We start from the raw sequence: 27,147 nt of genomic DNA, 5'->3' as shown, positions 1-27,147 counted from the left end.
AAGTGCCATGTTTATCTGACCTGTGACCTCAAACATCCTTATAGGATATCTACTGTCCATGGGCAATGTCCCTTCCCAATAAAATAAACCAGGACTAAGTCCCTCTAAAGTTATGGTATGAACAATGTTAACAGGCCTTTGTACGTACAAAATGATCAATTCTATCATAGAATTGTCCCAACAAAGGGCTATAACTTAGTCAAAATTAATGTCTGATTTATGGGCCTTATGATCCTAAAGACATGTATTAAGTTCAAAGTGAACACTTCAGTATTTTCAAAGATTAATGTTTCACGTAAATCTTATAACAGAAATTTTCTAAGTTTAAAAAATCATTGTGTAATCTTATTTAATTATCTCGTATGCACGACTTAGTTATCTAGTTCCCACGACTTAAACGACTTAGTAACTCGTGGCCATGACATAGAATCTCGTGGCTACGATATAGTATCTCGTTCCCACGACTTAACTATCTCGTGGACACGACTTAGTAACTCGTGGCCACGACACAGTATCTCGTGCGCACGAGATAAATACAAACACACACATGTCACCTAGTAACTCGTGGCCACGACTAAGTACAGTACTAACTTGATTTTTTTTTTAAATAAAATAAATATAATTTGGCTTCACACAAACATTGTGCTTTAAATCCTTTACACTGTAAGTGGGCAGTATGAATATACATGTATAGTGTTATTACAAAAATATATATGGAAGTTTCTTTTAAAGACAGGCACAACTTTACTTGACCCGTAATAAGGAAAGCAGATTCCTATACATTATGTGTATGTCTTTTTATTTAAATAAAACATATTAAGTAAGAATTTTTTAGACTTCAATAAATTTCTGTGATAAAAATATATTACTGAAAGATGTGCATAGTATATCTTTAAGCACAAATGTATGTGAATGTGGTGGTGTGTGCGGGATGTCTGATCTATAATCAGACACACATATGCCCAACATTTATAATTGACTATGCACATGTCACAAAAATAAACAACTTCCTTCTTTCCTTATTATACATGTATATTTTAATGTGTTACATACCTATTCGCCGCTATTAGTGACTCTGAGACATTTATTAAGTTAATAGGCCAATTAATAAGTTTTGCTTTTAATGTCCAAGTCATTAGATAAAGACCTTCGCAATCGCAATACCTGGGCAGGTGCTTAACAACTGGATGACAGCATTATATGTTTTGATAAGGGAGTACACTATGACCACTATTGCATGAAACTTACACGTATATATTCCATCCCAGCTCATCAACGTATCTTTGGGAGTAGGTGCAGCCCTTAAGCCAAGGCCTGAATCCGCCACTGTACGTATAACTGCCCCATTGAATAACTGTTTACGAGCATATTTTTCTATTAGACTGTATACATATACATGTATAAAATTATATTGCATAATCCTTACTACTTGTATTTATATTCTTTCCACTGCAATTTATGTATTAAGCGCTTGGTACGTATTTATAGCATTGTCGCCCTCTGTATTTTAATGTATAACCACGATGGCCCTAACGGTATTCCGTAATATATACATGTACGGAAAATTCCGATGATAGGCGAATCATGGAAAAAATCCGTTGATATCGATAACAGAGTTCTTGCCCTTAACAGTTCACAAATCGCTAGACATAGTTTAAATTGTTTATCATAATGTAAGATGATCAAACATAATCCACAAAGCCTCAGACACCGAGCTTTATTAAGCATAAACACTGAATAATGGATATAAGCGAAAGCTAATAGTAATCACGCCATGCGAGCTATAAATCAAATCAGTCACATTTTAACAAAATCCATCAGGGAACAAAAAATAGTCAATTTTAAATGACTTCTACATAAAAGTAATACAAGAAAAACTAAACCATAAATAGTTTGTATAGAGCATGAAGAAAGGTAGCTTATACATAAATGTATATGACGTTAACATTTTAGTATTCCAAATGGCTCGTTCCAGTTTAATAGTTATCACTCACTACGAAATAATGAAAAAGGGAATCAAGAATAATGCAACGTTTAAATATCATTAAGCAGGATGGAATCAATCATAATGCAAGTTCTAATGTCATGTAGCAAGATGGAATTAAGCATAATGCAAGTTCCAATGTCATCAAGCAAGATGGAATCAAGCATAATGCAAGTTCCAATGTCATCAAGCAAGATAGAATAAATGCATTAATTCTGTTCCATATTAAACATTTTTTGTCTTTTCATGTTGACAAAGAATAATTCCAAAATATAAGAAATATGTTTGTATATTTCCTTACCAGCGGATTCCACATTCATGAACGTAATAAAGTTCTGCTCAATGGTAAAACCCCTACTTAAAAATATCAGTACAATGTATAATGTTTTGTTTCAAAATATTAGAAAAGAGATAACCGCAGGGGCAATGGAAAAAAATATAATTCAGCTGGCATTTCTATGTCTGTAATTATTTGTCAAATATACATTCCGGTGTTGAACAAATATATTATCGACATGTAGATCTATGCTCTATCTACGCAAAGTCAATGTCTTATAGATCTCATAAAATAAACAAACGGATAATGAAAATAAAGTTCGTGTCTTGACTGAAATTTCGCGGCATGCAAACTGTCCGCATGCAAATTATTAAAGCGTCAAACGCTAACGCCGGTTGCTAAATTTAGAAATTGCACTTAATTGATCACGTGACTAAACAAAATGGCTGCCGAGATCAAACCCACTAACAAAAGTGGGAATGGAAATGTACGAAAACCAGTGTTAGTAAGTAAAATAGAGGGTCATCAAGATGATGTCAACATGGCGTGTATTATCCCTCGGGAGGAGGGCGTTATTTCAGTGAGTGATGACAAGTAAGTGTCGGGTTAGACGAGTTTTACACCTGTCAAAATGTATAATTGAAAAACAGGAAGTGCTGTAATTGACTAATCAACAGCTGTTTCTTCCATTATTCTTTGTGTTTTCAACATTTTGCCATTGCAATTATCAGTGTCATGAATATATGCAGATGAAAAGGTTTATATATTCTTTGCTTAAATAGAAATGTCCTTGTAATACCTTGCAAGCAATGTAAGCAAATTTTATCTAGATCCATTTAATTGATTAAAATTATGTTTTTTATTTTGTAAATTAAAATGCATATTTTTTAACATGAAGTGTAGATGAAGAGTTTTAAGATACAGTAAAGTACCACCTAAAACAAATCACAAATAGGAACACTCTGTCCAGTTTTCAAAAGTACAAAATATTTGCCTAATTTCGTTATTCATTGAGAAAAATTATCAGTATACTGACCATGTCTCTAGTAAATTATTGCGACCACTTTTTGGCAGGCATTTATAAGTATTTCTTATCAAAACATTAACCTGTAATTCCACCATAAAGAAAAGCTGTTAATTAATAATTATATATACACATCAAATGGAGTATAAAAACTTGGAAAAATGGGTAGGGCCAACTCTCTAATGTTGCCTGACCCTTTTGCTTTTAATGAATAACTTCAGCATCCATGTAAAAACTGTTAATTTATTCAATACACTGTTTTGTCTTATGTTTGAATGTGACATTATCTTCCAAATACATTTAAGTTAATGATTCATTTTATATGACAATACTTATTTAATTGTTTCAAGACACCAACATCTTCAGGCCAAATAGTAATAAATTAGCTAACAGCACTAAAATCTCTACTGTATAGATCTATATTGTTTATGCTGTAAAAATTACTTTAATGTTACAGAACTGTTAGAGTATGGTTACGAAGAGACACAGGCCAGTACTGGCCAAGTATTTGCCACACAATGCCAGGTAAGTTATGCTCAAATTTCAAGAAACTTTCCATTTTATTTTAAAATAATTAAACTCAAAGGTTTGAATTTTGACATAATTATACTTTAAACTAATTATTCAAAATTATTTTCTTCCTGAAATGTTATATGGTTTTGTCACTAGCTAGAGATGGTGCAGTTCAGTGTTTTACATAACATGAGTTTGAACAGTATTTTATTCACACAAAAATATGCATGTTCATTACAAGCATTATGGAGTCTTAAATATACAAAAATATCGCAAGGTAGTGTTTGATCTTTAACTAAGGACAAAATATAATAGTAAACTAGGTTATATCAGATGATTCTTGTAAGTCTTTAAATTTTGTTTGATAAAATTTCAGTAAATTGCAAGAAATTTTTGACAAAAATTAACAATTAATATCATACCTTACATAAAGGTGTTCCTCCTTTATATATAATGTAAGTGTCAGCAAGGCATTATATAATCTATGCACTGGGTGAAACATAATTATCTTTGCATTTATTTTGATAGGGATACATTTTGACATACTTTACACCATCTAGACTTGGATGTTCAAAAAATTATATAAATAAAACTTACTTTTACTTTGTTTTTAAATTAATTGTACCCTATTAAGTCAACAAATTATGAAAACATTAATTTGCATACAAAGTGAAAAACAAAATGTATAATTTTAGCTGCTGCATCGAGTATGTTGTTCAATGGAGAGACAAGAAGATTGTTTATTGGTCTTGATAATGGAACTATATCTGTAAGTTATACCTTTCATTACTAAGTTTGTATAATCAACCAGCTGAGTTCATTTATTTTGATACATTTTTTTTCTCTTGAGCTGTAACATAACAAAACATATATTTTTATATATAAAGATGATAGATTAAATTTTTTTCTGCACAAAGTGTTAACAAACTACAAAAACCTAACTAAGAGGTAAAAAAGATTTAAACCTGGATAAAATTCCAACTATTAGCAATTATTTGTTAACTTGAAGATATTACTTTAATCAGAACATTTGTACCATTTGCTCAGTACTGGTGGGTTCAAGGAATGGATTCAAGAGTGTTTCATTAAGCTTAAAGCTTTCAACACAGTCAGCCTAAAATAAATTTGTATGAACTAGAATAAAATATGTTATATACATTCTTATCAACAGAGAAATAATTTCTGCATTTTAGGAATTTACAGTATCAGATGATTTTAACAGAATGTCACTGACCAGAGATTACCTTGGTAAATATTCTTATAAATTGTATTATTAGAATATTGTGCATCTATTAAATACTTAAACAAATATTGAATATAGATTTACTATAAATGAGCCACGTCACGACAAAACCAACATAGTGGGTTTGCGACCAGCATGGATCCAGACCAGCCTGTGCATCCACGCAGTCTGATCAGGATCCATGTTGTTCGCTTTTAGTTTCTCCACTTGTAATAGAGTTGGTAAGCGAACAGCATGGATCCTGATCAGACTGGGCGGATGCGCAGGTTGGTCTGGATCCATGCTGGTCGCAAACCCACTATGTTGGTTTTGTCGTGACGCGGCTCAAATAGTTATGTTTACTCTTAACCCTTACTTAATCTATGTAATAGTTTTGCCTTTTTTTGAATTTTCAAAAGTGAAGCTATTTATAATGTGTTAGTGACATTCATTTCTAAATATAGAAGATTGGGAAATGAATCGTCCTTTTTACTAATTTAAATATAGGGAGCTGTCTGGTAGATTAGAGGTATCGAGGGGTTTCCTGATTTTTTTATGTATTTAATCATTGGCAAATTTCATTTTTCACCTTAATTCTTTGAGTTTAACAATTATCTGAAACAATTTATATTTATATCCCTTAATCACTTTACCGCTAACATTTTGAGATGATGAGTGATGTAATTTATTTTAAAATGTTTCAGCTCATCAAAGCAGAGTGACGAGTATGCAGTTCTCATTACAACGAGAATGGCTGTTAAGTTGCGGTCGTGACAAGTATTTTCAGTGGCATTGTTCCGAGACCGGGCGCCGTCTTGGTGGATACCAAGCTTCAGCATGGTGTCTGTGTTTAGAGTATCCTTTAGTGAACTAAACAGTTAACATGAGGAGCCCAAAGTGATTAACCCTTTTCAAGAGAGTAGACCAAGCCAGCCTGGATATCTTTGTAGCCTGGCCTGGGTCTACACTGTTGGTAGCTTAATTTTGATATTTTATACATGCAAATCCCTTAAAACTCAGATGAACCGTTCAAAAATTCAAATTACCGTAAAACAAATCCATTGCAAAAAGTCGGCTAAATGTTGAAGGTAAAAAATAGACATTGTAAATGTGTTAACTAGGAAGAATTAAAGATATCCATTTGTTGTTTATGTGATAGAAAATTCATGTAAAATTCAAGTGCTTAATATAATAATAAAAAAGTAATAAATGAATATTAAGCATCACCAAGTGGTAAAGATTTGTATATTCTTCTATTTTATGAGGTTATAAAAGATCTACAAAGGCTTGATAGATCAGAAAACTTGAGTGCAGAAAACTTGTAAACTCTAAGTCATTGACATTCAATTTTTAAGTACATGTACATGTATGTATATTTCTTGAGGAAATTAATTATTGAAGTTATCAATGTAAAGAATTAAGATAAAATGATTAATGTCTGGCTCCTCATTTGGGTTCAATTAAGCTTCCTGTGTTATCAAATTAAGGAAATTGATTTGTACTTGTAAAGTATGGTGAAGCAGTGTAATCTTACATCACTAAGTTTGTATGTTAAACCTGCCTTACTTGACTTCGGAACAGTCCATTTGTAATTCAAAGGGATTTTATTTTTTTAGGATACTTAAATTAATTTGAGTGACTGAGTAAACTTTTTACCTGCAGAAGAAGAAATTGATAAGCCTTTGCCATTAGTATAGAGCTATGTCAGTATGTACATCCATACAGTCTGACTAGGCTCTATACTGTTGGTAGTTTAACATCTGTATTTTGATTTTGAAATCCCTTAAACTTTGAATGGACTGTTCCGAATTCAGAGCTGAATAAGTCCATTGTGCTAATTAAAAAGGTTGTGGTTTTAAGTTATTATCCTTAACATAGATGCAGATTTGATGAGCAGTCTAATTATGTATTTGTTGGAGATTTGTCTGGGCAGATTTCAGTTCTGAAGATTAACAACCAAACTTTTAACCTAATTACAACTTTAAAAGGACACTCTGGTTTGTACATGTATATATTACAATATCCATATTTATGTTACATCACATATATAAATAGAAATGACTAAATGGTACAGATGTAGGTTGTAGTCAAATCTTTAGACCTTCTTGGATTAATTGAGTTCAGAGGTCATAATATAGTCCATGTCTATTTTTAACTCCACTTTTTGAAGAAATTTTAGGAATATATAGAAAATAACTTTCATAATGTATATCAGTGATATTTTTTCTACCAATATATCGTAATAATGATTAAAATTAGATTTGTGAAATTAAAACATTGTATCAACTTCTGTACTTTAAATATTATTTAGAAGTTCAAAAGTATTTATTACCTCCCTTTAACAAAAGTTTTATTAAACTAAGAATGGCATGTAAATTTCAATTGTGATTTTTTTTTACAATTAAATACTTGCGATACAGATACCAGAATATTTTTTCCAAAACATATTTTGATGTTTTCCGCTTTTTTTAATGTTACATCATTGTAATAATTTGATATTATTGTATACATTATGTGAAGTATTGAATGTGCTACCAGTATAAACAAATAACAAGAGCTGCAATTTTACTAGAACTCACTAGGTTCTCATTGACCGCCATACAGTGACCTACTTTCGGCTTAAAATTCATATCTTTGGCTAATACTCTGTTAAAATTGCATGGAGGTAAATTATCACCACTTTGTGCTTCAAACACTCTTTTAGGACATACCTAGTGACATGCAAAGCTGCATTTTGTGTCTAACTGTCTGATGTACCCTCATTAAGCATAGATTTCATACCTATATACCTCATCTACCAGAAACATTTTGATATAGATATTACTGTATATACATGTATGAATGACAGGTAGTGTAAGGAGTTTAGCCTGGGATGTCAGTAGGAGCTTGTTATTCTCCGGAAGTTATGACCAGTCTGTGATAGTGTGGGATATAGGTGGTCGTCAAGGAACTGCCTTTGAATTACAGGGACATCGGTAAATGTGTTTATTATTTATTGGGTTTGTTTTTTCTAATTGAATTTAGTTAGTTTTAAGCCTTTATTTTAATTGGATTGTGTAGGAACCTATAAGTTTATAAAGACACACTCACATCCGTTCTTGGAACCAACAAGTTCTGAACGATGAGTGTCGTGTTACCTACTCATGAAAACAATGCCCAACAATTGCTTATTTAAAGTTAAGTACTGTAGTAATTTATACATAGAATAGATTCTTGTTTAAACAGAAAACTACTTCCATTGGCTATCTATTTACAATATTAACCAATCAGATTTAAGAATTATTAATTACTCTCTAGTCTCTATACCTTTGAACATGTTTTATGTTTTTGGACTCCAGGTCAGAGGTCACAGTGCCACTATTTATATTTTGTCATTTCAAACTCTTGAGTTTATATGTTTCTTTTTTAGCTCGACTATTCGATAAGAATAAGTAGAGCTATTGTAGTCACCCAAGCGTCGGCGTTGGCGTAACCAGTTATGTTAAAGTTTTTGTAATAGTTTAAATATTTTCAAAGTCCATTGACATATGGCTTTGAAACTTTGCACACTTGTTCACCATCATGACCCCAACTTGTAGACAGGAGGAGGTAACTCTATCAAGTATTTTGACAGAATTATGCCCCTTTTTCGACTTAGAATTTACGTTAAAGTTTTTGTAATATCTCAAATATTTTCAAAGTCCATTGACATATGGCTTTGAAACTTTGCACACTTGTTCACCATCATGACCCCAACATGTAGACAGGAGGAGGTAACTCTATCAAGCATTTTGACAGAATTATGCCCCTTTTTGACTTAGAATTTACGTTAAAGTTTTTGTAATACCTCAAATATTTTCAAAATTCATTGACATAAGGCTTTGAAACATGTTGAAATTTTATACTCTTCTTTGAGAGCATAATAGGACTCTCTCCAAGGTCTTTAACTGTACTATGGATTTAAAGAAAAAAATTGCCTTTTTCTTTACTTAGAAAATTTTACAGAAAATTTTACCTTTTCATCAAGGCTTTTTAGCTCGACTATTCGATAAGAATAAGTAGAGCTATTGCAGTCACCCGAGCGTCGGCGTCGGTGTAACCACTTATGTTAAAGTTTTTGTAATAGTTCAAATATTTTCAAAGTCCATCGACATATGGCTTTGAAACTTTGCACACTTGTTCACCATCATGACCCCAACCTGTAGACAGGAGGAGGTAACACTATCAAGCATTTTGACAGAATTATGCCCCTTTTTCGACTTAGAATTTACGTTAAAGTTTTTGTAATAGTTCAAATATTTTCAAAGTCCATTGACATATGGCTTTGAAACTTTGCACACTTGTTCAACATCATGACCCCAACCTGTAAACAGGAGGAGGTAACTCTATCAAGCATTTTGACAGAATTATGCCCCTTTTTTGACTTAGAATTTACGTTAAAGTTTTTGTAATAGTTCAAATATTTTCAAAGTCCATAGACATATGGCTTTGAAACTTTGCACACTTGTTCACCATCATGACCCCAACCTGTAGACAGGAGGAGGTAACTCTATCAAGCATTTTGACAGAATTATGCCACTTTTTCGACTTAGAATTTACGTTAAAGTTTTTGTAATAGTTCAAATATTTTCAAAGTCCATTGACATATGGCTTTGAAACTTTACACACTTGTTCACCATCATGACCCCAACCTGTAGACAGGAGGAGGTAACTCTATCAAGCATTTTTTTTACTATCAAGCACTAAGAATAGTCGAGCGTTGCTGTCCTACCGACAGCTCTTGTTTTACTATCAAGCACTAAGAATAGTCGAGCGTTGCTGTCCTACCGACAGCTCTTGTTTCATGTTATAATTATTGCTGTTTTTTTTCTTTCAGTGACCGAGTACAAGCGCTTGTTTACTCAACTGCCTCTAAACAATTGATTTCCACAGCAGACGACAAAATTATAGGTATATGGGATATGGCAACTAAACGAATCGAGGTATCTTTTATTTATTTATTAGCTCACCTGAGCACGAAGTGCTCAAAGGTGAGCTTTTGTCATCACTCTGCGTCCGTCGTGCGTCGTGCGTCGTGCGTCCTTCAAAAAATGGCGTCAAACTTTTCAAACAACATCTCCTCCTAAACTACATGGCCAATTGCAACCAAACTTTACAGAAATGATCCTTAGGTGGACCCCTTTCAAAGTTGTTCAAAAATTTAAATTCCATTAAAAACTCTGGTTGCCATGGCAACCATTAAGAAAAACTTAAAAAATCTTCTTCTAAAAAACCGTAAGAGCTAGAGCTTAGATATTTGGCATGAAACATCTTCTAATGAGTGCCTACCAAGTTTGTTCAAATCAAAGCCCTAGGGTCAAAATTGGCCCCGCCCCAGGGGGTCATTGATTTTCCCTATATGCATATAGTAAAACTTAAAAATCTTCTTTTAAAGAACTCAAAGAGCTAGAGCTAAGATATTTAGCATGAAACATGTTCTAATGGGTGTCTACCAAGTTTGTTCAAATAAAAGCCCTGGGGTCAAAATTGGCTCCGCCCGGGGGTCATTGATTTTCCTAATATGTGTATAGCAAAAACTTAAAAAATCTTCTTTAAAAAACCCAAATAGCTGGAGTTTAGCTATTAAGCATGAAACATCTTCTAGTGAGTGTCTACAAAGTTTGTTCAAATCAAAGCCCTAGGGTCAAAATTGGCCCCGCCCCGGGGGTCATTGATTTTCCTTATATGACTGTGTATAGCAAAAACTTAAAAATCTTCTTTGAAAAAACCCAGATAGCTAGTGTTTAGATATAAAGCATGAAACATCTTCTAGTGAGTGTCTACCAAGTTTGTTCAAATAAAAGCCCTAGGGTCAAAATTGCCCCGCCCCAGGTGTCTTTGATTTTCCCTATATGCATATAGTTAAAACTTAAAAAATCTTCTTTTAAAGAACCCAAAGAGCTAGAGCTAAGATATTTAGCATGAAACATCTTCTAATGAGTGTTTACAAAGTTTGTTCAAATAAAAGCCCTAGGGTCAAAATTGCCCCGCCCCCGGGGGTCATTGATTTTCCCTATGTGCATATAGTAAAAACTTAAAAAATCTTCTTTTAAAGAACTCAAAGAGCTAGAGCTAAGATATTTAGCATGAAAACATGTTCTCATGGGTGTCTACCAAGTTTGTTCAAATAAAAAGCCCTGGGGTCAAAATTGGCCCCGCCCCGGGGGTCATTCATTAGCTCGACTTTTTTTTTTTAGATATATACATAGTATATATATATACACATATATTTAATATTTATATATATATATATATATATATATATATATATATAAATATATATATATATATATAGATATATATATATATATACATATATATATATACATATTATGATATATATATATATTATATATATATACACATATATATTTAATATTTATATATATATATAAATATATATATATATATATATATATATAGATATATATATATATATACATATATATATACATATTATGATATATATATATATATATATATATATATATATAGATATATATATATATATATACATATATATATACATATTATGATATATATATATATGTATATATATATATATATATACATGCATACATATACAACCAAGTTTGTTCAAATAAAAGCCCTGGGGTTAAACTGGCCCCGCTCCAGGGGCCTATATACAGGTGAGTGATTTCAGGGCCATAATTGCCCTCTTGTTTATTGTGTTTATTTTTAGCTCACCTGAGCATATGCTCAGGGTGAGCTATTAGGATCACTCTTCGTCCGTCGTCCGTCGTACGTCGTCCGTCGTACGTTGTCCGTTCACACTTTTCAAACGACATCTCCTCTGAAACCATAAGGCAGATCATAATGAAACTTCACAGGGATGTTCCTTGTGTGAAGCCTTAACAAAGTTGTTCAAAGAATTCCATTCAATGCAGAACTCTGGTTGCCATGGCAACCAAAAGAAAAAACTTCAAACATCTTCTTCTAGAAAACCCAAAGAGCTAGAGCTTAGATAATTGGCATGAAACATCTTCTAGTGAGTGTCTACCAAGATTGTTCAAATAAAATCCCTGGGGTCAAAATTGGCCCCGCCCCAGGGGGTCATTGATTTTCCCTATATGCATATAGTAAAAACTTAAAAAAATCTTCTTTTAAAGTACCCAAAAAGCTAGAGCTAAGATATTAAGCATAAAACATCTTCTAATGAGTGTCTACCAAAATTGTTCAAATAAAAGCCCTGGGGTCAAAATTGGCCCCGCCCCAGGGGGTCATTGATTTTCCCTATATGCATATAGTAAAAACTTAAAAAATCTTCTTCTAAAAAACTCAAAGAGCTAGAGCTTAGATATTTGGCATGAAACATGTTCTAATGGATGTCTACCAAGTTTGTTCAAATAAAAGCCCTGGGGTCAAAATTGGCCCCGCCCCAGGGGGTCATTGATTTTCCCTATATGCATATACAGTCAACTATCGTTATCTCGACATCGCTTTTCTCGATATTTCGTTATCTCGATGAAATTTTGAAAGTCCCGATTTTCTTCCTTCTTTATCTATATTGGAAATATTTGTTTATCTCGATATTTCTATTTCGATATTTTCAGTATCTCGATGTAAAATTTCAGCCCCAACAGTTATTTTCACACTACTATCCTTTGTTTATCTCGACTTCGTCTGTTCCCTTCAGACGTGTGAAAAACACAATCTAGACGATAATTGCTCAATTAATAGCGCGTGTCATAATGACGATTATGTTTGTAACAAGTTTAGCTGTTTTTATAAAAGTTAATCTATTTAGCGTGTTGATTGACTTATGTCCACAATGAGTGAATTTTACATTCTTTTTAAAAATTCGAACACTGTATCAATTCATTATGACTTTAAATGTAAATGAAAAAGTGAAAGTATAGAAACGTTATCGTTGCAATATTGTTTCACAACATCACCACCAAATCAATCAGCGGTGGGACAATCTCGAGAAAGACCCGATAAATAACCTTGGAGGATATCCGGATCAACCATATCCGATATCCGATTCACTATATTGGTGTATTACTGAGTAAACCTCACTATGTGTTTTTATCACAGACACCCGTATTTCCGCTGGTAAACATCCGCTTATGTTACTTTGTTAAATATTGACTAGGCCTATGAAAACAAGACATGGGGATATTATAGTTTATTTGATATAAGGTATGCACATGTCTTTTGTAAAAATCAGTTTCGCCTTGTTCTAACCCTAATTTGTTTATTTCGTTATCTCGATATTTTTTGGACGGTCCCAATGACTTCGAGATAACGAGAGTCGACTGTAGTAAAAACTTAAAAAAATTTTCTTTTAAAGAACCCAAAAAGCTAGAGCTAAGATATTTAGCATGAAACATCTTCTAATCGGTGTCTACCAAGTTTGTTCAAATAAAAGCCCTGGGGTCAAAATTGGCCCCGCCCCAGGGGGTCATTGACTTTCCCTATATGCATATAATAAAAACTTTAAAAAATATTCTTTTAAAGAACCCAAAGAGCTAGAGCTAAGATATTTAGCATGGAACATCTTCTAATGGGTGTCTACTAAGTTTGTTCAAATAAAAGCCCTGGGGTCAAAATTAGCCCTGCCCCAGGGGGTCATTGATTTTCCCTATATGCATATAGTAAATAATTAAAAAATTTTCTTTTAAAGAACCCAAAGAGCAAGAGCTAAGATATTTGGCATGAAACATCTTCTAATAAGTGTCTACCAAGATTGTTCAAATAAAAGCCCTGGGGTCAAAATTGGCCCCGCCCCAGGGGGTCATTGATTTTCCCTATATGCATATAGTAAAAACTTAAAAAATCTTCTTCTAAAAAACCCAAAGAGCTAGAGCTAAGATATTTGGCATGAAACATGTTCTAATGGATGTTGACCAAGTTTGTTCAAATAAAAGCCCTGGGGTCAAAATTGGCCCGCCCCGGCTGACATTGATTTTCCTGATATGCATATAGTAAAAACTTTTAAAAATTTCTTTTAAAGAACCCAAAGAGCTAGAGCTAAGATATTTAGCATGAAACATCTTCTAATGAGTGTCTACCAAGTTTGTTCAAATAAAAGCCCTGGGGTCAAAATTGGCCCCGCCCCAGGGGGTCATTGATTTTACCTATATGCATGCATATAGTAAAAACTTAAAAAAATCTTCTTGTAAAGAACCCAAAGAGCTAGAGCTAAGATATTAAGCATGAAACATCTTCTAATGAGTGTCTACCAAGATTGTTCAAATAAAAGCCCTGGGGTCAAAATTGGTCCAGCCCCAGGGTGTCATTGTATTTAACCATATGTGTATAGTAAAAACTTAAAAAAATGTTCTTTTAAAAAACCCAATGAGCTAGAGCTTAGATGTTCAGCATGAAACATCTTATGGGTGTCTACCAAGTTTGTTCAAATAAAAGCCTTTGGATTAAAATTGGCCCTGCCAGGGGTGGGGGGTGGAAAGGTCATTGTTTTTCATTATATGTGTGTATAAAGACTTAACATCATGAAACATCTTCTAATGGGTGTCTTCCAAGTTTGTTCAAATAAAAGCCCTGGGGTTTAAACTGGCCCCGCTCCAGGGGCCTATATACAGGTGAGCGACCTCAGGGCCATCATGGCCCTCTTGTTTATTTTTATTGAATTTTTTTTTAAATTGACATTTCGAAACATCATTTGATGTCACAGAAAAAAAAGAAGAGCAAAAGTCATCAAAATAAGATAATATAATAATTGAGATAATAAAAATATTACCTCATGTTTAAATTCAATTTTTTTTCTCATAAGAAAACCAATCGGTTTGTTATAATATATAATTGCTCTTGCAAAATGTGTTTTTAAGTATTTTATAAGCTCGAATATTTGAAGAATAGGGAGACCTTTTGTACTGACTCATGCCTCAGTCTGGGAATCACTCTTTGGTTAAGTTTTTGTGTGCAAGTTGGTATCTCAAAGAGTACTGAAGAGAATGGGTTGAAACTTCACACACTTGAGAGCATAATAGGTCATCACTGACCAATGCCTATAACTCTAAGATTGTTGACAAAATTATGGCCCTTTTTGAAATAAGAAAATTTTACTTATCCAGGTTCTTGTTTTACTATCAAGTACTGAGAATAGTTGAGCACACTGCACCACCTACAGCTCTTGTTACTTTGGTTGTAACAGAAAATGTTTTGACTTTAGATTTTTAATACAGTATCAACAAATAGTTAAATTGGTTACTTACTATTATGGTTTCATTGCAACCTTGTGTTTAGTTATTCTAAATGTTTACTGAGCTATTGTGGTGCAAAACCAAACCCTTGACATACATTGAATTATTAAAACTCTTTTGTGTCAAATTGTGTTCCATGATGAAATAATGTTTATTATATATTTTATATCAGACACCAGAGTGGGCGGAGAATGATCATTGTCAAAAATGTGAGAAGCCTTTCTTTTGGAACTTCAGAAAAATGTGGCAGGAGAAAACTATAGGTATTAGACAGGTAAGAATATATCTTAGTTTGTCCGAGACAGGCTTCCCTGTCTGATAGGGTTGTGTATTGCCAGGCAAGATGCAAAAACGATACAGAAGAGGGATAGACAAATTGGTTTGCCAAACACATTTATATTGACTTACATTATGAATTAATATTACAAGAATATAAAGTCACCAGTCTCTCTATCAGTTAATATGAAATACATGACATACATTGTAGATATATAATACTGATTCACAAATATAGAATTGAATCATTCAGCAAGACTAAATAACAACTTATTCATGTTGTATGATTTATAATGTGAGCATCTGATCAGGATCCATGCTGTTCGCTCACAAACTATAACAAGTAGAGAAACTGATAGCGAACAGCATGGATCCTGATCAGACTGCGCGTTGGTTTTGTCATGACGCGGCTCATATAAGATTATAATATATAATATGTTAATGAACATATAATAGTATAATGTAATATTTTATGTACATTTGTAAATAGTCTGGTGTTTTGTATTTTGCTCTACACATTCTTTTCCAAATCAGTAACTGTACTTTGCTCATGTATTGCTAATTAGAGGAAATTTAATATCTAATCTATTTAGAGATTTCAGGGTGTACTTTTTCATTTTCATATTTACTTCATTCTTGGACTGCAATAATGCTAGATTTGGACATACAGTCGACTCTCGTTATCTCGAAGTCTTCGGGACCGTCAAAAAAATATCGAGATAACGAAATGTCGAGATAAACGTATGAGGGTTTGAACATGTCAAAAACTAATTTTTACAGAAGACATGCGCATACCTTATAAGTCAAATAAGTACGATGTTTCATAATCTTGTGTCAATCCTTATAATAAAAATTAAAAATTTGTTACATAATTTAACGGATGTTTACCAGCGGAAATACAGCATTTAGGTGCTATGTGATTAACACATAGTGAGGTTTACTCAGTTATACACCACTAAAACAAAAACGTTGTTTTCTAACTTTATTTATTTATTTATTTAGTACTTTAACATTGCATAATAACACATATAAATTACCGGGTTGGTTACCGGGCCCTTCTCTAGATCGTTCAACTGGTGTTAGATTCTCAGACAACTTTATATTATCATCTGCCTCCGACATTTTCCCAATGTGTTTATATACCGTATTTATATTTCGTATCGTATTTCTTGGACTTTTAAAGTAATAATGAATTAAATACAGTGTTCGTATGTTTTATACATAACGGAAAATTCACTCATTTTCGACATAAGTCAATCAACACGCTAATAAGATAAACAATACTTTCAAAACACCTTGACTTGTTACAAACATATCATCATTAATTATTATGACACGCGCTTTGAGCGATAACCGTCCGCTTTGTGTTTTTCACACCTCTGCGGGAGGGCGCAGACGAACAATTATTTGTCGAGATAAACAAAGGATTATAGTGTGAAAATAACTATTGGGACTGAAATATCACATCGAGATACTGAAAAAATCGAAATAAAAATATCGAGATAAAGAAATATATTCAATATAGATAAAGAAGGGGAAAAAACGGGACTTTCAGAATTTGATCGAGATAACGAAATATCGAGAAAAGCGATGTCGAGATAACGATAGTTGACTGTATATTATTTTTGCTACAAAGAACAATAAAATCTAATGGTAATGCATGTTTTTGTTTTAAGATATTGCTTGGTTGGTTTGTTACTGCCCAATGGGCTAATCCACTCGGGACAGATATTCAGATCAGAACCGATCGGAACATATGACAGATTTTATTAATATGATATTTTCAGACTCTGTGTGGAAGCAAATGTGCATGGCTTGATACAGGTCCATTATTTTAATTAAATCTCAAAGGGCTAATTTTATTTAAAACTTCTCACATATTTTCAGCACCACTGTAGGAAATGTGGTAAAGCTGTATGTGAGAAATGTAGTAATATGAAATCTACGATCCCCCCAATGGGATATGAGTATGATGTGCGAGTCTGTGATGATTGTTATGAGAAGATAACTGATGAAGAGTGAGTACTTTATCTTTAAGTTATCTCCCCTTATAAGGTTAGTGAAGGCTTTGATTTTAAAAATAATTTGCCAGGAAATTGAATTATTTATCATCCCTGGGAGAATATTGAAATATTCAGTCTATCTTTGATAAGAAAGTGTACTTTTAGACTATTTCAATAAGGATGTTTGGTGTGATAACATCAGCTGTTCGGCTTTGATTTATTCATTTTTCATAATTTAAAATCATGGGAAAGACATGGTATATAAACTGCTCTGTACATCTGGAATTAAATAAATCTAGTGGACACATTAATTTGATATTTTATAAGCAATTACGTATAAAGAACCACTTAAGATGTGAACAGAAATCACATGTTTTTGTATAGCATACTTTGAGATATTTTGTCCCAGAATATTTTCGCTGTTTTAGCTAAAGATGTAGAGGTTATATTTTCAGGTGTGTATCTTTTACAGTTTTAAAGCAATGGCAAAAATATGAATGATAATTTCATTAAAAAAAAAACATCTCTGATAAACTGTTTTATTTCCTGGAACTAAAACAAAAAGAATAAAGAAAAACACAGTTTCAGTAATATTGTTTTGACAGAAATTGTTATGTTTGATTTAGTACAAATTATTTGATAATTTCAGACGAGCCCCTTTAGCAACATTCCATGATGCCAAACATGCAGCAGTGTATATGTATTTAGAAGAAACTAGAAAACGTTTAATAACTGTAGGCAAAGACAGAGTTATAAAGGTAAGTGTATTCTTGTTGACTAGGCCAAATTGAAATGACATTTAAGGTCTTGTTTCTTTTATAGAATTAGATTTCCGTCTGAAAGTTGAAGGTTTTATGTTTTGAAATATAACTTTTCTGCAGGCTTATTTTTAAAGACACATTCATAGGTGGAAATGACTGCAACTAATAATCTCAAAGAAGGCAAAAGTGTATAACACCAGAAATAAACAGTTTTTTGAGAAATGAAAAAAGAAATTCTAGGTCCAATAGGCTTTTAATATGCATGTAGGCTATAAAATTCTATAAAATTGAATCTAGTTCTAATTTTTAGATCGACTATTCGCAGAATAATTGAGCTAATGCAGTCACCCATTTGTCGGCGTCGGCGTCCCTGTGGTTATGTTTTTGTATGTAAGCTGGTATCTCCATAACTACTGAAGGGAATGGATTGAAACTTCACACACTTGTTCTCTGTGATTATCTTAGATGATTGGCACAAGTCCCATAACTCTGATTTGCATTTTTACATAATTATGCCCCTTTTTCGACTTAGAAATTCTTGGTTAAGTTTTTGTATGTAAGCTGGTATCTCCATAACTACTGAAGGGAATGGATTGAAACTTCACACACTTGTTCTCTGTGATTATCTAAGATGATTGGCACAAGTCCCATAACTCTGATTTGCTTTTTTACATAATTATGCCCCTTTTTTGACTTAGAAATTCTTGGTTAAGTTTTTGTATGTAAGCTGGTATCTCCATAACTACTGAAGGGAATGGATTGAAACTTCACACACTTGTTCTCTGTGATTATCTAAGATGATTGGCACAAGTCCCATAACTCTGATTTGCTTTTTTACATAATTATGCCCCTTTTTCCACTTAGAAATTCTTGGTTAAGTTTTTGTATGTAAGCTGGTATCTCCATAACTACTGAAGGGAATGAATTGAAACTTCACACACTTGTTCTCTGTGATTATCTAAGATGACTGACACAAGTCCCATAACTCTGATTTGCTTTTTTACATAATTATGCCCCTTTTTCGACTTAGAAATTCTTGGTTAAGTTTTTGCGTGTAAGCTGGTATCTCCATAACTACTGAAGGGAATGGATTGAAACTTCACACTCTTGTTGTCTGTGATTATCTAAGATGATTGGCACAAGTCCCATAACTCGGATTTACTTTTTCGCATAATTATGCCCCTTTTTCGATTCATAAATTCTTGGTAAAGTTTTTGTGTGTAAGCTTGTATCTACTGAAGGGAATGTATTTAAACTTGAAGGGTTTGTACCTTTTCGGACAATTTTATGTATTCATATAGGTAAGCATTTTTATACTCAATGAAACACCCTTGTGACAAATTTTCGAATAGTCGAGCGTTACTGTCTTCCGACAGTTCTTGTTGCATTTTAAGCTCACCTGAGCACAAAGTGCTCAAGGGTGAACTTTCTGTGATCACTGCATCTGTCGTGCAGCGTGCGGCCTTCATAAGTTGGCATTAATCTCTTAAAACAGAAACTCCTATACATATAGGCCAATATTGTTAAAACTATGAAGGAATGTTCCTTGTTTTAGTTACTTATATTGATTTGTATTGTTAGTTAGTGGGTTCAGTTTTCTATAAGTAGAAGCTACTTGGTTATTAACGTGCTACATTGGTTTGAATTGGGGACAGAAGCTCTATATCTTTATGTCTCTATGTCTTTATCTATTATTACTAAATAAGAGAGGGATAATTGAATTTGAAATTGTTGAGGCATAAGAATTCCAGCCACCATATATCCATGGATCATAAGAGGCAACTAAATGGTTTATGCATCTCTTAGCTCCAGCAGGTGAGGCTGGTGTTTGCTTTGAAGTATGTAACACCTGAGGTTAACCAAAATTATCTTTCCTGTTGCAGCGCCATATGACCATAACTTTGTAGGTGCGCTGTAAACCAAACAAACAAACATTGAAATTATATAATTATGATAAAAAACATAAATAAATATAACAATATCTTACTATATATTATTTTTTTTATTTTTACAGATATGGGACCTGACAAGTGTGTTACATTAGTTATACATTAGTGAAGAACAGGGAACAACATTTAAACAGCTCTATATATCTGACACTGGAGACACCGGCATAAAACAAAAACATTTTAGAATGTGAGGTCACCTCACTTGGTTTAGTCATCTAAAAAAACTACTGTAATATCAGATTTTTTCTTTAGACCAAAATTCTGCAGATTTACATGTTGGGTAACAGAACACTAAATGCTGTGAAAATTATATAAGATACATTGCGTGCATTTATCTGGTGCCCTGCTTTTTTTTTTCAATAAACCTTTTGTAGTATTTATTACACAAGAATAAATTTATTGCCAATTTTATAAAATTTCAGAACTAGCAAAAATTAAACCTTGATGAAAATATCTGATTTGACAGTACATGTATCTCATAATACATGATGATTTGTGAGATATTATTTTGTATATTCATTGAAAGGTTGTATATTTGTAGTATTATTGGAAGAGAGAAAAAATGGGACAAACTTGATGATATAGTTTTGATTTTAAGGACCCTATCCAATCTTGATTTCTTTGATGTTAAAATAATTGATTTTTTGAGGCCTTCATTTACTAAAGAGTGGCAGACGTCATAGTCGCTTGATGAAACCACTTCCTGTTTAGTCATCACAGGTTCCAACTGTGATTTGAAACTGTATAATGTATAAGAAGTCAGTTATTTTACCCTAGCTGTGCTGAATTTGTATAACAGAATTATAATGTTTAGAATTTTGCCCATGGTTTAAGCACAGGGGTACGACTCCTATAATGTTTATAAAAATATATGTATGATGACCTAAAACATAAATCCAAGGGCAGAAATTTATTTTTTGTCCATTCCAATTGCACTATTAAAGGTTATCAAACATATTTTATGAACATAAAAGGAGTCATACCCCTGTGGGTTTAAGGGATTTGACTACCAAAACACTAAAATTCAGTGAATTCATACTGTAGTATATTGTTGTAGGCAAGTTGTTAATGTTCTGATACTGGTCACAGCATTATAATAATAATGGTACATTGTATAAAAACATTTTCAAATTGATATCTGTTAAAAGGAAAGACTTAAAAAGAAGGTTTTGGCTGCACAAATTTTCATTCAAGAGAGATGAAATGGCTTTATAGGTACATACAGCATTTAATGTAATTTATATTTATTTGTTTGCTTTGATTTTAGGTGATGAATAGTTAAATGCTAATTTTAGGAGTAATTGATACTCTCCGTTCTTGCTCTGTCTATATGCACTCTCCAGTTCTTGTTTGGTACGCTGATAGGTGCTTTGATAATGATCTTGATTGACTGAATTTTGTTGGGGACAGCATAAAGTGAACTTGTTTGGTCATGAACTTATCATACTTTTCAAAGACCATAAGCCTAAAGTCCTCATACCTGGGATAATCAGGAGAGCTGAAAAAGATGTAGAATAATCACACTTGTAATTTTACTAGAATTCATCTTAATATTTGTGCTTTTTGAACATTTTATCAAGATAGGAAGGGGATGTTATCTTTGCTAGGTCCTTCCCAGCCATTAGATATCCATAAAGGATAGAGATTTTTAATTTTGACACAAGAAAATTTTTCTTTATCTTAGATGTATGGTTTTAGGATTTATTGTGCATGTGCTATAGTTTTGAAGTGTAAATGATAATATTTGTGTTACATGAAAGAACAAAAAAGGGGAACAAGTTTTTACAATATAATGCATTTTTTCCCATTTAATTTCAGTTCAGCCACCACAATGTAATTAACCCTTAGGCCTGCTGGCGGGATGATTCTACCCATATGTCCAGTTTAGACCTGGATAAGCTGGCATGTCCGTGCCATCTAATCATGGTCTGCACTGTTTGCTATTCAGTGAATAATGTTAATTGTCATAATAAATTTTTAAGAATGATATTTTACTCACATGGTTCTACTCAGGTGCCTATTTGTGCCTGAAATAATGCATGGATGGGCATCTGAGGTCTTCCTCCACCAGTAAAGCTGGACAGTCGCCATAAGATGTATACTGTGTTGGTGTGACGTGAAACCCGACTAAAAAAAAAACAAACTCCCATGGTTTTCTATGAAACTTGCTCACAAGAGCAAATGAACATATTTTTATTTATGTGATGAAAACAAACAAAAACATCCACTAGTGTTGAAGTGGTTGCTGCAAGTTTTTGCTTTAATGTAGAATTATTGTGTAGAATTGCAGATTGGTATTGAATTTTTACATGTATTGCTGTGATATGGAAACAAAATGTGTGCTGTATTTCTTATGTTTCAAGTTTCTCATCTTTTTTTTCTATTATATTTATGTTAACAGTCAACCTGTCCTATAGAACAGATTATCAAAACCTCCGTGCTTGGGTGGTTATTGGCTCTATATCTATTTTTCCTCCTTGCTGATGCAGGTTCAAATTTTGCCACTTGTGTTGAATATTTATTGTTATAGCTGTGCGGGATGCTTACTGTAGGTCAGTAATTCTACCCTGCATAGTTCAAGCTTTGTGCCTAAAATTAAGCACTACAGGAGCTTTCATCAGTAAAACAGTATGTGATGTCTCCCTCCCTCAGTAAGAACGGGAACTTCACTAATTTCACTTTAACGGTGACAGTGGTAACTGGCTTAGCTCAATAGGGGGAGCATCAAATTAGTAATACAAGGGTTGTTGAAGCATAATTTCTCTGTGACAATTAATCTCGGACATTGAGTCTAATGGTCATTTGTCTCTCACCGCTGGTTCAGAAATCATGTAGGATTAGTACTTGGTCATTTAGTATTGGTAATTATTATTAGTTAGTTATCATAGAAAGCTTATTAGGTGAATCGACCACCGAGAAATGACCAAAAATGTGTTGAAATTGGAATAAAAACCAAGGGGGAGGGGGACAATTGTTTACTCAAAATCCAACCAAAATATGAAGTTTATTCTTAGAACTGGTCTGTCTGTTTGTGTATGATATTAGAATGTGTGTGATATAACTATGAAATAATGGTCATATAATTGTTTAAATAGCATATTTTGTTGTTTTTCTTATTAGCAGCTACCTTGACATCAAGTGTAGAAATTAAAATAGCCTATGATAAAGCCATAGTCTCATAGTCCATGAGTGCAAGAAAAAGATACATGTATGTTCCATAGGTTATCATATTTTATTTTTGACTTTTTGAAAAAAAAAATTTCCAAATATATTTGTAAGATAAACTTGGAAGAATTGACATAAAATTCATTGTCTTATGCTGCTTGTTTCTAATACAATGCAGGTCTGAATTCCACCGTTTATATATCCCGGTTCATATTTTTATAGATTTATTTGCAAACTAGGGATGATTGGTGTTGCTTTTAAACCGCAAGGTTGTTTGTGTGAGTTTATGTCCAACCTGTAGTAAAATAAGTGCTAGCCTCGTTTGATATGATCTCTGAAGAAAAGTATGATTATGCATCAGTCAATTTTAACAACAACCAAATTGACTAGTACATGATTGATTTGTGTTTGTAGTATATGTAACTGGACCTGCTTACACATTGAATCTGTCAACTTTTTAACTTGATTGTTTGAAATTATATTAAAACATGTAATATATATATATATATATTTTACATTGTGTATTTATCATCCACAGTTTTGTGATTGCTTTATGATTTTTTTTTGCATTGAGCTTACTTTGATCTTAAATACAAAGGTCACCTTTTGTGCATAGGTCATTTGTTTTGGTTGACCCTTCATGTTTGGGATCAAAGACTATAATTTATGTGGCCAACCCAATGTGTATAAAGGTCAAATTTCATATTTGACCCTGTATGTATAAAGGTCAAATTTCATGTTTGACCTTGTATGTGTAGAGGTCAAATTTCATGTTTGACCCAGTGTGTTTAAAGGTCAAATTTCATGTTTGACCCAGTATGTATAAAGATTAAATTTCATGTTTGACCCTGTATATGTAAAGGTCAAATTTCATATTTGACACTATGAGTATAGTGGTATATTTTCATTTTCAATCTTATGTGTATAGAAATTAAATATGAAATTTGACCCTATGCGTAAAGGTCAAATTTCATGTTTGACCCTGTATGCATCAAGGTCAAAATTCATGTTTGAAGGTATGATGATGTGTTTTGTCTAATGTGTATAAAATTAAATATAAAAGTTGACCGTATGTGTAAAAGGTCAATTATTGTATTATATGCCTTACTTTGATGTGCAATAAAATGTAACTTTGACATAATTTGTATCATTATTGTTATTCCATATGACATGTTGGATGAATGAAATAAGGTCATGTTTGCTTAACATTACATTGATTTTACGTACATTGGTTCTCTTTCTGTTATTAGTTTTTGTCAAGTAAGTTTTTTTTCACGTTTACAACATGTATTACTATGAATAGCATTAGATCAATGTCAGATCAATTTAATGCTGAACAAAACATTGTAAATGTAATCTTAAAATTTCTTATATAAAAAGTTGTCATTTCTTTCCTTTTGTAGTGGAATTAATGAATTATGTGTAGGTTTGTGTTAGTGAGTCAGCATGATGTGTTGAAATTAAATCCGTATGACATGACACAGTTGTGCGACAGATTTGATAGAATAAATGCTGACTTAACAAAAACGTACCTACTTAGTGGTTGAAATTATGTTTTTAATCTTTACATTGTGCAAGTATGATGCTTTGTTTTAACAGGATATTATTAAATGTCAAGTTAGTGCTGATTAAATGAATAAAATGTATCAAAAAAATTTGAAAAATCAAATCATTTCATTGGACAAAATATAATTTCAACCACTTACTTCTGTTTGTGTACATACTCATACTTCATTCAACTTTATCATGATTTATTTGGCACTTTGTTGTTTTAAAGCACCTTAAATGAATTGACTGTTATTTTTGATCAACTTGTAATGAATTTTTAAGTAGTGTAATGGTGAAATTTCTTATGAAAAGTTAACATTTTGATATTAGCCAAATAAAATTATTGTATTGAAATACAAGTTGTAGTTTCAAATATCTTACTCTTGGTTTGATCCATTTAATTGTTTAATCAACTGTCAATTTGATCAGTTAGATCTGTTAGACAAGAAATCTGTAAGATGATGAGATCTGTTGGACAAGAATAGAGGGCAGTATAGCCAAGTGGTCAGTGTCTTGGACTAGTAAGCTAAGGATCTAGCCAAGGGGGTTCAAACCCCATCAGGGGCTAGTTGTTGTTTTCTTTAGCAAGAAACCTTACACTCATTGCTCAGTACTGGTTGTTTCCAGGAATTGCTCAGTACTGGTTGTTTCCAGGAACAGAGTCAAGAGTGTGTCTATTAGCTCTAAAATAAATTCTGTATAAACTAAGACTTAAGGGAAAGGCCGTAGTGTAATAAGTTCCTGCTTTAAGAAAGACAAATTTACTATGACAAATTGGTTGAAAATAATATGAAATGGTAATAACTTTGTCCTCCATCATTGTTTCTTGGCCTCCTGGCTAAGTCTTTAAGGTTGCTGACAATGACCCACTTATAGCAAACTGCCTAGGTTCGAAACCTTACAGAAATCATGAATTCATTCATGTTCAGAAGCTATCCAGCTGGTTTACGGGAGGATGCTGGCTCTACTCAGACCGCATGTGACTGAAATAATGCATCGAGGGCCACCAAAGGTCTTCAATCAACAAGAAAACTGACAAGTGGCCATATTCTTTTTACAGTGTCCATGTAGTCAAGACCCAACCAATTATTTCTGTTTTGATTGATTAATGGCGAAGTTAGCATTCTTAATGAAGTAAGGACTGAAATGGAAAGTAGAAACACTAGTCAAATAACTGCTTTCTGGTAAATAATAACAAACTTACTCTATAAACCCGACAAACAAAAATGTTAATTTCAATGTAAATTTACATTGCTTTGTTCCAAGTCAACTATGAAGCAAAATCAGGGTTTTAATCCTTCTATTACAGAGGCAATTTTTAGGCTGTTTCCCCTTTGTATTCTTCAAAATCATGCAATTTTCCCTACATCAAGTTATTTCTTTCCCTTTTGCAAAATTAAATGCTGTGGGTTTTTTTCTTCAAAAAGTGAAAAAAGAGCCCTGAAAATAATCATTATTTGCCCTATTCCAGAATTCCAAACAAAGTGAATTGTGGACTAGGGTAGCCAACAATCCTAAAAACTCGTGCTTCTGATACTTTACTAAATAATTTAATGATTTTATCTCACCCAAAACCTATATATGTGGTCATATACATAAGACAAAACTACCGATGCATTGTATCTGATTAATTTTAATATGAAAATATCACATAAAACAACATCTTGTATAACAAAATTATATATAATATGAGCCGCCTCACGACAAAACCAACATAATGGGTTTGCGACCAGCATGGATCCAGACCAGCCTGCGCATCCGCGCAGTCTGATCAGGATCCATGCTGTTCGCTTACAGACCCTATAACAAGTAAAGGAACTGATAACAAACAGCATGGATCCTGATCAGACTGCGCGGATGTGCAGGCTGGTCTGGATCCATGCTGGTTGCAAACCCATTATGTTGGTTTTGTCGTGACACGGCTCATATATAATAATCAAAATATAAATTAATATTCAAAATCAACAAGTTTTCAATAAAAGATTATTACAAGAGAAGCTATATGACTTTAGGTCACAGTGTCATTGGTAAGGTCATTCTATTATAGTATTTAACCATTTACCACATGGATATATGTTTAAACGTATGTGCGACTAGTGCAGATCCAGATCAGCATGCATCTCCGTGCAGTCAGATCAGGAGCTCTCCACTGTTTGGGTTTTCAGTCAGAAATTCTTTTATGAATTTAAAAGTGAACAGTGGAGATCCTGATCAGTCTGC

The 27,147-nt window shown here is 32.9% G+C and overlaps 1 protein-coding gene across 1 annotated transcript; it reads left to right on the top strand.

The window, feature by feature from the left end:
* Positions 1–2,674: 2,674 nt before the first annotated feature.
* On the top strand, positions 2,675–25,286 carry LOC132730069 (WD repeat and FYVE domain-containing protein 2-like). Its single transcript, XM_060715924.1, has 12 exons — positions 2,675–2,855; positions 3,743–3,810; positions 4,494–4,567; positions 4,992–5,046; positions 5,725–5,875; positions 6,905–7,017; positions 7,869–7,995; positions 9,876–9,981; positions 15,398–15,499; positions 17,389–17,519; positions 18,154–18,262; positions 20,280–25,286. Exons 1-12 carry the CDS (start codon positions 2,704–2,706, stop codon positions 20,307–20,309), a joined length of 1,218 nt encoding a protein of 405 aa, XP_060571907.1. The 5' UTR covers positions 2,675–2,703; the 3' UTR covers positions 20,310–25,286.
* The last annotated feature ends 1,861 nt before the right edge of the window (positions 25,287–27,147 follow it).

Source organism: Ruditapes philippinarum, unplaced genomic scaffold (assembly GCF_026571515.1).
Source record: "Ruditapes philippinarum isolate M1 unplaced genomic scaffold, ASM2657151v2 ctg2466_1_1_1_1, whole genome shotgun sequence".
Taxonomy (NCBI): Eukaryota; Metazoa; Mollusca; class Bivalvia; order Venerida; family Veneridae; genus Ruditapes; species Ruditapes philippinarum.
Note: the sequence above shows the minus strand (reverse complement) of the source record. Positions and strands in the feature narration are given on the sequence as shown.